Source organism: Prorops nasuta, unplaced genomic scaffold (genome assembly GCF_024137725.1).
Source record: "Prorops nasuta isolate Cenicafe-Biocafe unplaced genomic scaffold, Cenicafe_Pnas_1.2 PNAS00017, whole genome shotgun sequence".
Taxonomy (NCBI): domain Eukaryota; kingdom Metazoa; phylum Arthropoda; class Insecta; order Hymenoptera; family Bethylidae; genus Prorops; species Prorops nasuta.
The window spans coordinates 2,121,230-2,133,640 of NW_027116814.1; the positions used below are offsets into that span (position 1 = coordinate 2,121,230).

Below are 12,411 nucleotides of genomic sequence, written 5' to 3' on the forward strand. Positions count from 1 at the left end.
CGATTTTAATATGAAAGTACAGATTGAAGAAAGTAAAGAAACAAGTTACGATGAACGTACAACGAAGAAGGAAGAATTAGCCATTGCATGATTTTACATTTATTATTTATTTCTATACTTGGTTATTAAATTAAAATCAGGTTTAAATAAATTATTTCCATTAGGATTTCGAACTAAATTAATAAAGAAATGAAACAACTCTCATTAAATGAATTCATAAAAACAAATGAATTGACACAGTGGAAAGTATCAGAAGTTATGATGTATAAAGAGCAAACTAAAATGTACATAAATAAAACACGAAAGCACACTCTTATTACTGAAGCTGAAAAGTGATATAAAACCAATGTATTGATGATACATAAAATGAAACTTACCTGTTTAAATGTTATGCACTTGCTTCAAATGAAAGATTTCAAACAAAATTTTAATGGTTTCCTTGATGGATTTCCCTAACACAATTATTATTACTTTCATCATTTTTAAACATTTGTAAGTTAAAAAAATCATTATTGACCTATACGTTTTCTATTAACCCTGATTTCTTTGATATGATTAAAGGGGGCAAATAAACATTCATCAAAACTGTAATTACTGGTTATTCATTTTCTCTGTTTCTCTCTTCATTTTACTTCATTTTTGTCAAAGAAACCAATGTTGATATAGAAAATATAGGTTAATAGTAATTTTTTGAATTTACAAATGTTAAGGTGATAAAAGTGATTTTGTTAGAGAGATCCATCAAAGAATCCGTCTTAAGTGTCGTTTTTCATATCTAAGGCTTGAAGGAATCGCGTAACCATTAAATCGCTAACTTTCATTTTCTACATCATTAATGCACATTGATTATAAATCATTCTACAGAATCAGTAATGAGAGCATGCTTTCATGCATTAACTATTTACATTTTAGTTTGCCATTTACATCATCGTTTTTGGTACTTTCCATTATGTCGACTCACTTTTTTTATAACTTTAATTAATAATAGTACTTTTAATTTTCTACTGATTTATTTTGGGATTTTAATGGAATGAAGTAATTTAAACCTGATTTTAATTTAATAAGCAAGTTATAGACTAAATAGCAAATGTAAAATTATGCGATGGCTAATTCTTTCTGATTCGCGATACGTTCGTCGTCACTTTTTTCTCTGCTTTCTTCAATCTGCATTTTCCTATCAAAATCGTTCGGAAAAATTAAAAAAAAAAAGAAGATATTAAAATGAGAATATCTCAATCCCTCAATCGATTTGAACGAAATTTGAAATTTGCACTCAGGTTTCCACCCCAATCTCCAGTTTAAAAAAAACGGTAATTTCGTCACACCTTGTATATTTTTAAGAGACGTATCGTATTAGAATGTAAAAATATAGTTTGTTACAAAAAAAAATACTATAACTTTTTCTACGTATAAAAAGCTAGTATAATAAAATCAGTAAGTTATAGAGATTAAGGGGGGAAATTCATGTAAACATTTTTTTCAGCAATATGATAGGAAAATATGTCCAGAAAACGATTACACAAAACTCCCAAAATTATTTTAGATCTATTTTTATATAATTTTCGAGTAGGAATGAGTGTCCAGAACGCACACGTATCTAAAGCGTAATTCTTATAATGGGAGAAACACAAGTGAACAATTTTTTTTACCATTTTTCTTTCGTTAATATGATAGGAAATTATCTCTAAAATACGATTATGTAACTCTCAAAATGATTTTAGATTTGTTTCCGTATTATTCTTCAATTAGAAATGAAAGTGCAGCGCGCACATATTTAAGACATTATCTTTAAGCGTATTTGACTTAAAATGCTATTTTTTTGCGTCGTGCACGATAACTCAAAAACTATTGAATCGATTTCGCTAAGAATTTTAAGGATTGCTCCTTAACTAATACGCCTTTGCATGAACCTCTTCAATATCAATTTCTTAACACTATTAAAAAGTTATTAACCATAATTTATGCAAAAAACATGACTTTAAAAAAAAATATATAATTTTACACACACAATTTTTGAATTTTTTATTGTTTTAGATTTGCACGAAGCTTATTTGCATAATTTAATGAACACGTTTCGTTAGATCTGTGTCTCGGATGATTCTATCGACTTTCACACTGCGCGGTGATTCTTTTAGTATCCAGTTTAAGATACCATTGCTCCATTAATAATAAATATTAAAAGTAGAAAAAAATAAGTTTGGTTTTTATGTGATAAAAAATAATCATGCAAAATTACAAATTAATTTGTCGAATAATTTCTGAAAAATCCTGAAAAGCAAATGTTTTACATGTATTTCCCCCCTTAAATAAGGAAGAACTCGAAAGTAGTAAAATAAAAAAGTGGTTAATTTGTTCTTCATCACCATAAGTTAATTTACCATTTATTTGGTTCAACAATTATTTTCCTACATTACGAATAATATAATAAGTTTCAAAGTATTTTACGTTAAATAAATAAATTTAGTTGAATAGATTTTGATTTCCCCCTTTAGGGCCTCCACTTAATATAAAATGATAAGCTTGAACCATCTTAAAGTAACCACTTTACAACACACTTAACAAGTCAACAGCGTGTATGTGTTTCTAAATCCCTAAGATATTTTCATCGCATACAATACTATCCTATACCATTGCAAATTTCATAAAATTATGTTTGTAATTGCAGATAGTAGCAGAAAGTATTTCCAAATATTTTAACCATTAAAATTTCTAAGCACTATCACAAGTATTAAGCAATGCAAATTTTATTGTTAAATAATAATGTGCCAATAATATTCTAAATTATTATTGATACGATATGAAAAAATCTAGACAGCCAAATTTCTTTTGCAATTTCTATACATCTAATCATTTTACAATGACTATTATATTAAAAAGTAATTTAATTATATTAGTGTATAACGTCCTAACCCTGTATAAATATACATATATATATAGTATATATTTTACGTACTTCAATCTCATTGTTCTCCTCCCCACTTTGGCGTTCGACTCTTTTCGATCTTTCAGTTGCGTTATCGCTTTCCGTCGTTCCTACAGGGGGAAAAACAAGAAAAAATAGAAAAAGTTGACGAGTGGTGCAACGCGCAAGTTTTGTATAATAATTAGTTAAAGGGTTGCACCACCTTGAAGCTCGCTCGAGAATACAAATAAGAAAACCAACATTAGCTTTCACTCATTATTAGGTATGTGTAAAGATTTCCATTTTGCAAATATGCATTAAGGTTTTATAAATAATTAAAATAAAACGAATTGAAATTGTTTAATAATTGCAAATATACGAATCGTCAAGTTTATTAATTTTTTGGAAATACACTCCTCATGGTATAAAAGATATTACAAGATCCACCTGAACGATTTTTATGAAATTAAATCATATTCTTCCTTAAATTATCTAAAGTATAATAAAGGGACCTTGAATAAATTAAGAAATTTAGAAAAACACTGTTTGAAAAACATCTTTGATATTTGTTAAAAATTAGGAATTTTAATAATATATATATACAAAATGAAGGTGGAATTTCAATCAAAGGAATCCTATGTTACATATTTGATAATTTTAAAAAGAATATGGGATTATAAAATTATATAAAAATGTATTACGTAAATCTTGAGGTATTTCACACTGCATCAGTTTCTGATAATATACAAATAAGAGGGGTCGTGGTAATAAACCCGAGACATTTGACTCTAAGAATCAAAGCTAATAAATTTATAAACGGATTAAATAAATAGCTGAATTAAATAATTTTCAATTAAAAACGAAACTAATTTAACTACTAACAAGAAATCAAAAGACTATTTTCCATTGAAATATGAAAAATGAGAAACTGAAAAAATATTATAAAACTAGCTTTTGTCCCAATCTCCCCTATTACTCAATGGATCACATTTTGCCATTATTAAATGTGTTTTATTTATTTATTTCTGTTTAAATTGTTCATAAACCATTATTAATATATATTGTGCAAAATAAATTTTTTTTTATGGATATGTTTAACAACAACGCCAAAGAAAAACTTAGTTTCCTTATTTATATTTTCAAACGAGTTCCAGGGTGGTTTAACTCTTTAAGAAAATTATAAAAATATGACATACCTGGTGGGGTTGTGCTAGAGTCAAAACTTAAAAAACTAGGAATCCAGCTATCGGCCAAACCCCATCTTTTTATCCTTTGCAAAAAAGAATCTGTGTCGTGTTTCTCTATCAGAGGAACTTGATTTCCAGGTGATTTACTTTCTTGATCGAACACCAAATCGTCATTCTGTAAACAAAAATCACAAAATTATATAAAAATGAGAGCAAGAAATATCGCATAAACGTTCACAAGACACAAAATTCAGAATAATTACTGAATCAATATTAAGGCCCTATCGGTAAAAAAAAGCTTGGAAAATATATAGGAAGCATTATACCACAATACGTATATATATACACATATAAATAGCTAAAGAATAGCTGCATTATCGTAGCATAACGTTATTATTGTGTCAGAGACTGGGTGTAGAAAGGGGCGTGCTGGAAAAGTGGAAGATACGAGTGTATCGACACGTGCGAATCGTAAAGAAGCAATTTACAGCTAAACACGCGATATAAATTCAGGATCGGCCAGGGCCATTCGGTTAAGATCGCGAGGAAGCACGCGGCGGTCAGAAAACTGCTCCAGCTTCAACTTTTTCTGCCACTTGGATTCATTCATGAACGCGTTACGTATATACATTATATACAGTGCACCATTCAAGCACCAGCTGTTTTCCTTACGAAAATAACGAAAGAAATTAAGAGAGAGAAACGAAGAATAATAGTCGAGGCAGAAACGTAATCATTTCATCTCGCAAAGTTCAGCGGAAAATATACTGTATATATGAAAGGGTTCGCGGAATATCACGAGGTTTTTTCGTTTGTTTTATTTTCATCGCTATTCTATCCTGCTGCTGCGCGAGGTTTATAAACAAGTGGTGGCACGTGGGGGTCGTGGGGGCCGTGGGGGGCGCCGCCGTCGAGTCTTGACTCGCTTAGCCCCCCCCCCCCTCCCCCCCTCTTCGCGCTACCACGCGCGGTGACACATCCTGCCAGACAACAGACGAAACATTGTGCGCGAGCAGGCCACTTTTCGACAGACTTATGACCCTTGTGCCTTTGCGACTATTTATCCCAAGTTTTTCTGTCGAACTCTGCTAATTTTCGAGTTTTAAACTTTCGGTCGAGAGTCTATATATATATATATAGTTTATGTTACGAGAATAATTATGTGTTTGGGAAAAAGGAAAAGGTGAAAAGTGCGAGTAATGGGGAATCGGATATATATGTGTACAGGTTAGAAGTGGGCGGGGGGGGGGGGGGGGGGGGAAGAAAAATAAAGAGAGACGCGCGCGCAAAGCAGCATCTTCGGGGCTGTCGACCAAACCTCCACTAGCAAACTTTGTTATTCCGGCCAAGTTTTACACGGGATTTCCCAGCTAAGTCCACTCTATGATCCTTTCACGGCAAGTACGTGCTCATACTTCGACAAAACACGTCTCTATAGTCCGAAATCCTTAAAATGCATGGGAAATACGTGTCCCGGTAAGTTAAACGCTCCGTGAAAATTCGTCCAACGTCCTCAACTTGCTTTCTTCTTATAGGCCTCTAATTCTACTGTATATATATATATATATATATATATATATATATGTAGTGTATCTATATGGTGGATGCAGTTTGCTCAGCGCACTACGAATGGTCACTCGATCAGTTTAGATCAAGTATATTATCAAAGTTTTTTTAATTGGATTTAATAATATATTTATATATAGATATATATTGTTACTTTTCACGTAAACCTGCATACGAAAATAAATATACGGTTTTTTTAAATGAGAACTCAAATTTTTGTATGTAATAATTAGTATTTATATAGGGGGGGGGGGGGAGGGGGAACTCGTGTAAAATATGTTTTTTAAACGATTTATTACAAGTAAACGAGAATATATATTGGCTCCCAGTAAAGTGTATGTTAATATTGAAGTTAAATGAAAACTAGAAATAATTATTTCACTAACAAAAACAAAATGGCAGCGCTGCAAATGCTCAAATTTAAGTTGTTCGATTTACGCCGTGGAATGTACAGGTCTTTGTATAGTTGAATAAAATATAAAAAAAAAATAAAGTTTTATTTAAAGTACATTTTTCCGCATAGCGTATACTTAAATTTGCAAAAAAATACCAAAAAATGAAAATTTGAGGATGTTTTGAATTAAACGGTCCTTTTTTTTTTAAACAAATAGTAAAAAAATATATTTATAATCGATTATTTAATGAAGCTCGAGATATATACTGAGGCCAATAAGTTAACAAATATCTGTGAAAAATTTCAAATAAAGCTGTCAAATATTTTTTTAGTTACATTCCACGGCATGGAAAATTTAACGTTTTGAGAAAAACGCGTTTAAAGTTTTCGAACTTAAAAGTTCTGTTTACTAACATTTTTATGGATTTCATCCTTATTGTAGCTTAATCTGCTTGCTTCATATATATCGATTATTATTCGAATAGCAAATTATGTTCAAACCTTATTACGTCAAAAATATCATAAGGCAAAACTACGCACTCATTTACCTATTTCAGCTTCTACATTCTTTTCAAGAGTATAGTTTCCATAGCTTTATAAGGATTCTTCAATTATTTTTTTGGGGCTTGAAACTTTGGGAATACAATCTTCGGATGTTAAAGAAATTCTTTTACAATAAAAGAAAATGCCAAAAATAAATTTTTACATGAATCTCCCCCTTTAAACTAAATAACAGCGCAAACGACGCTTCTACAATGGTTTCGGCTCGCTCGGATTTAAAGATACATTTATATAGATACGTATACTTGGAAGGACGGTTATCTTAACTTGAACTAATTTCACATTCATTCCGATTTTCGTTTCATCCCCAAACATCCCTTGATTATACATAATGTATATATATATATATATATCTTCCCTGTACATTCCAGTTTTTTGCACACATTCCACACGAATACAATTAATTACAAACTCATACATTCATACTCGTGTTTACTATCCCAATTTTCGAAGCTACTGCGAAACAATATATGTTATAATGCTGCATGAAAATTTGTTACAAGGACATATACCAAAGGGGGAAGAGAAAGGTTATCGACGTGTCGCGAAACTCTTTTCGAGATTAATTAATATTGTGGCGATTACGCGTGAGAAATTTACTGCGTGTGTGTTTAACGAGAGTACTTTCGTCGCTTGCGTATCTTTTATACGAGATATGGCATATGTATATATATACAAGTAATTTAAATTACATTCGAGTTTTACGTAAGAAGAAGCCTCGCATCCTACAGGGATAAAAAAGAAAATAAATAAGAGTTTGAGAAAATGTTATATCTGAGAAGGCAAAAAACGAATTTGGTGCAGAAGATAAGAGATTGCGTTGTTTTGGGACAAAAAGCAAAAATGCGGTCACTGTGCAGCGTCATGGCATAACATATATATATATTAGGGTGGCCATTAAAAAAAAAAAAATTTTTCCGGTGCTTTTATTTTGTTAAGAATGATGAAAAAATAGAAATCGAATTTTTTTAGATTTTTTTGAAGCCGTTAAATGGTGCCGATATCGTTTTTAAAGTTAAAAATCCGATGTTCTTCCACTTTTTCGAGGTTAGATGTAAACCAAAATTCCAATAAGCTTTTAATTTGTTAAAAATTATGAAAAAAAGAGATCCTCGAATTTATAGAATTTTTTGAAGCCGTTAAATTGTGCTAATATCGATTTTAAAATTAAAAATTTAGATTTATTGAAAACGATTTAACGAAATTATAAATTAATATTGCGCTTTGATAAGTCCTTTAGTTAAATTACAAGAAAATGTAATAAGAAAAACATTAATCCAGCACAATATTAATTTATAATTTTGTTAAATCGTTTTCAATAAATCTAAATTTTTAATTTTAAAAACGATATCGGCACCGTTTAACGGCTTCAAAAAAATCTAAAAAAATTTTATTCCTCTTTTTTCATCATTCTTAACAAAATAAAAGCACCGGAAAAAATTTTCTTTTTTTATGGCCACCCTAATATATATATTAGGCGTCGTGATAATTCTCAAGACGAAATTTAACGTTGATTGCACAGGAATAGTACGATCGAATGAGAGGGGGTAGTTGTGGTAATATGTTTGAAAATTTTGGTAATTTGAAGGACTTCCGGAGAGCTCGGAGTTAACGAAGATAAAGATAATAGTTTGACAAAATATTATATATGTAATTAAGTAAAAAACAAGTTTGGTGCGGAAGGTAAGAATTTGCATTGTTTTGGGGCAAAAATTTCGTTGTTGTGCAGCGTCATAGCATAACACATATATATATATATATTAAGTTTTGTGATAACTCTCTGGATGAAATTTAACATTGATTGGAGGAATCGTATGATAGAATGAAGGGGGGGGGGGGGGAGGTGATACGTTTAAAAATTTAGCAATTTGAGTGACTTCCGTAGGGTTTGAAACTAACGTAAATATATGAATAAAATTTTAACAAAGTATCATATATCTAAGCGAGTAAAAACCAAATTTGGTGCAAAAGACAAACAATTGCATCGTTTCGGGACAAAAATACGACCCTGTGCAACATCGTAGCACATATACATATATATATATATATACTAAACTTGACGATATAACTCTCCAGATGAAATTTCACGTTGATTGGAGGAATCGTATGATCGAATGAGAGAAGGAGGAGGGGGGGGGGGGGGGAAGTGGGTGGTGATACGTTCGGAAATCTTGGCAATTTGAGGGACTTCCGGAGGGCTCGGAGTTAACGAAAATATAGATTGTTCCGGGGAGGTGGCGCGTGCTACTGGCCAAAGTCACGAACGTGCCGAATCTGCTTGGGCCTTTTCCTTTGCTGCTCCTCTCTCGAAGATTCTCCCCCCCCCCCCCTCCCCCTCCTCCTCCTCCTCCTCTCTTAAGCCTCGCTATATTAATGCGACGAACATGCCTGGAAGGTTCGCGTCGCGAAAAAGAAGCCTGGCCACAGCTGGAATACCAACGAGCGAGCCTGACCCTTCCCTCTCCTCGTTCCTTTTGCATTTTAACGCGGGAGGCCTCCACTCTCCTCTAAACGAATATAACCGCTATTCCCAGCTTACGTTCCTTCCGTTCAACGAGCCGTCATTCACAATTAAGCAACCCTATTTTGAGGGACTCTACCCCCACCCTCCACCCTTTCGCCATTAAAATATTTGTCGAAAGTCGGGAGGGACGGAAAAATGGCACGATCTCTGCACGATATCGTCTTCTGCAGGGAACGTCGATAACCAATGGATCGCTCTATCCGAACTACCCTTCATTTTCAATTTTATATATATTTCGATTTCGTTCATTTTCTGGTATGCGTCATTCACGATTAACTCTTCTCTCTTTTTATATGTATATATATATATATATATATAGGAAATTCCTTTTTTAGTGGCGTACAGAATATGTATTGAATTTTGACAGTGAAGAGGCAGGATGATTGGATTATCGAAAGGAAAGTAATGTGCACGCAAGTCTAATTTCAGGCATCATTTTATGGGAGATTCTAATTTTTTTTTGTACAAGAAATTGTATGAGGCTGAAGCTAGCCGCCACTTCCCAGCCGCAAGTTGGGAAGTGGAAAAAGTATTGTCGATACGGCTATGTTCGGACAATACGCACAAGTAGCAATCTAATAAATTTCTGAACGTTAGGAATTTTTTTTATAAATTCTAATTCGTGCTGTTATCTAGCGCATTAAATTTCGAATAAACTGGTGTGTATTTCATTAGAGATCTACATCGTCAAAGATATTTTCTTACCGATCGACACGAAAGACTCGAGCCGAAATCGTGACATGTCGACAAACAAGTCAATGTTTCCACACATGGGAAAATTTTTTTCAATTTTTCGCTTATACTGTTATCCTTCAGTAGACTAAATTTCGAAGAAAATGGTATATATTTTATGAGGGATCTCGATCGCGAAAATTATTTTTTAAATCGGTATTGAGCAAAGATTTAAACCATAATCGTGACATTTCGACCGGTAAAAAAACATCTTTGACAATCGAGATCCCTCATAAAATATATACCATTTTCTTCAAAATTTTATCTACTAAAGGACCATATGTGCGAAAAATTAGAAAAAGCTTTCCCATAGGTGGAAACATTGACTTGTTCGTCGACATGTCACGATTTCGGCTCGAGTCTTTCGTGTCGATCGGTAAGAAAATATCTTTGACGATGTAGATCTCTAATGAAATACACACCAGTTTATTCGAAATTTAATGCGCTAGATAACAGCACGAATTAGAATTTATAAAAAAAATTCCTAACGTTCAGAAATTTATTAGATTGCTACTTGTGCGTATTGTCCGAACATAGCCGTATCGACAATACTTTTTCCACTTCCCAACTGGCGGCTAGCTTCAGCCTCATGAAGTTGTGCATTGAAAAACAGAAGAGCGATACAATGTTTGCGTGATATAATTTTCACAGAGGGCATTGAATCAATGGATTATTCTATCCAAAAGTACTCTTCGTTTCGAATATTATATATCGATTTCTTTCGATCCTCGGTTTACGTCATTCACAATTAGCCCTTCTCTATATATATATATATGTAGTACGGAAATTTTTTGTAGTCATACACACAGCATATATATTGGATTTTGGCGTCGAAGAGGCAGGATGATGCGATTATCGAAAGGAGAGAAGTGTGTGCACACACGTCGATTCCCAGAGGTTTTCCAGGGATGATCTTTCGGTAGATCCTAATTGTCTACACAGGAGAGGGAGCAGCGCGCAACGATTCTTCTTCCTCGCGCGACTCGGAGCAGTGAAATTGCGGAAGCCACGTCGCCGCTCTGATTTCACGAGAAAAACGTCTCGGGCTGCTTGAACTCTGCTGCCGCTGCCTGCACCCCTCGGGCTACGATCTGCCAGCCCGTCATTCTCCCCCCTCCCCTCCCCACGTTAAATAGAAATTTCACAAAAATCCATCCATCCCGCTCGCTCAGTTTCATATCGATGCATCGTAGCACATATTTATTGAATTTCGTTTCAACTTCATCGCGAATCTATGTATATATATATATATATACCTATGCGTACCATGGTTTTATGTTATACATATATATATATATATATATATATAGAACTGATTACTATTATCTATTGGATAAATTTCGTGATAGCAGAAATCGGTCAGATTTGGCTTATTGCGCAACGATACGCCAATAAGTTCGTAAAGTTTGCTTCCCTTCGATATCTAACGTTCTTGTCCCTGGTGTGTGTGTGTGTGTGTGTGTGGTTAGCTGAGTGGGGGTGTATAGAGATCTGGAACGACTGTGGATGAAATTCGAGTGGAAGATACCCGACGAGTGACGAACTCGACAAAATTACGAAACTCACTTACCAACCAAAATAACTTTTCCCTTCTCTTTCCCCTGCAGATAATTTTTCTTCGAGATATATACCTATATGTTGTGGATGTAATGCCTGGTATAGCCAAATGATAGTTTATTCCTTTATTATTGCCAGAGGGAGAGAGAGAGAGAGAGAGAGAGAAATTAGCTGTATTTCAAGAATTAGATTTGAACGATGGAAATACGTGTGAAATATCGAGAGGGGGGGGGGGGGAACTCGGTCATTGGGGGATTTGAGAAAAAGAGAGTAAAAAACATTTTGTAAATAGGGTGGAAAGTGGAGGAGGGGTTGTTGGAGGTGTGAAAATAGATGCGAATGAAAGGGAACTTTTGTGTAAGTGTGTATGTGTGTGTGCCGGAGTGGGAATGAGAGAGCACTCCAGTCGAGGCCTCTCGCAAATCTTCTTGTATTCGAGACCCCCGAAGTCTCCGAGCTCGAGGAAGCCACCACAGAGCAGCTTAGCGTGAAACTACCCTGATAGTCCATTGTCCAAGTCCTTCTCTTGCCACTAGATTTCGTACAATTTGTAAAAAACCAAAAATTCCAACCGATGGAACTTTTTATCCTTTCGATCAGTCTATTGGTATGTCATATATATATAGGGGAGACAGGGGCTGGGTGTTATATGAAAGGAAAATAAATTAAAAATGAAAGTAAAGAAATTTTTATCATTAGGAATTGTAAATAGAAGATGAACGTTTTAATGTGTGAGTGTTCATTAATATTTTGTAATTTTAATTTCTTTATCAACGTTCATTCGCCAATATTAAAAGTGGATGGTAATTTTTATTCTTGTAACATTTAGCTCAGGTCTAAGCTATTTATTATATGTATATATATATATATATATATATATATACATTAGGGTGGTCGTTAAACATGAAGTTTCCAGGCAGCACCCCATAAAACTGTGGTATTTGAGGAGAATATATATATATATATATACTTGCTTGAACCTTTTCGT

At 33.5% G+C, this 12,411-nt stretch overlaps 1 protein-coding gene across 1 annotated transcript in view; it reads right to left on the bottom strand.

Moving 5' to 3' along the window:
• The window catches only part of trol (terribly reduced optic lobes), a 668,955-nt gene that overhangs the window by 631,031 nt on the left and 25,513 nt on the right, over positions 1-12,411 (bottom strand). Inside the window, exons 2-3 of the mRNA XM_066737443.1 lie at positions 4,099-4,264; positions 2,954-3,033 (exon numbers count right to left, since the gene is read on the bottom strand). Of these exons, the coding sequence (XP_066593540.1) occupies positions 2,954-3,033; positions 4,099-4,264 (246 nt within the window). The remainder of the gene's footprint in view (positions 1-2,953; positions 3,034-4,098; positions 4,265-12,411) is intronic.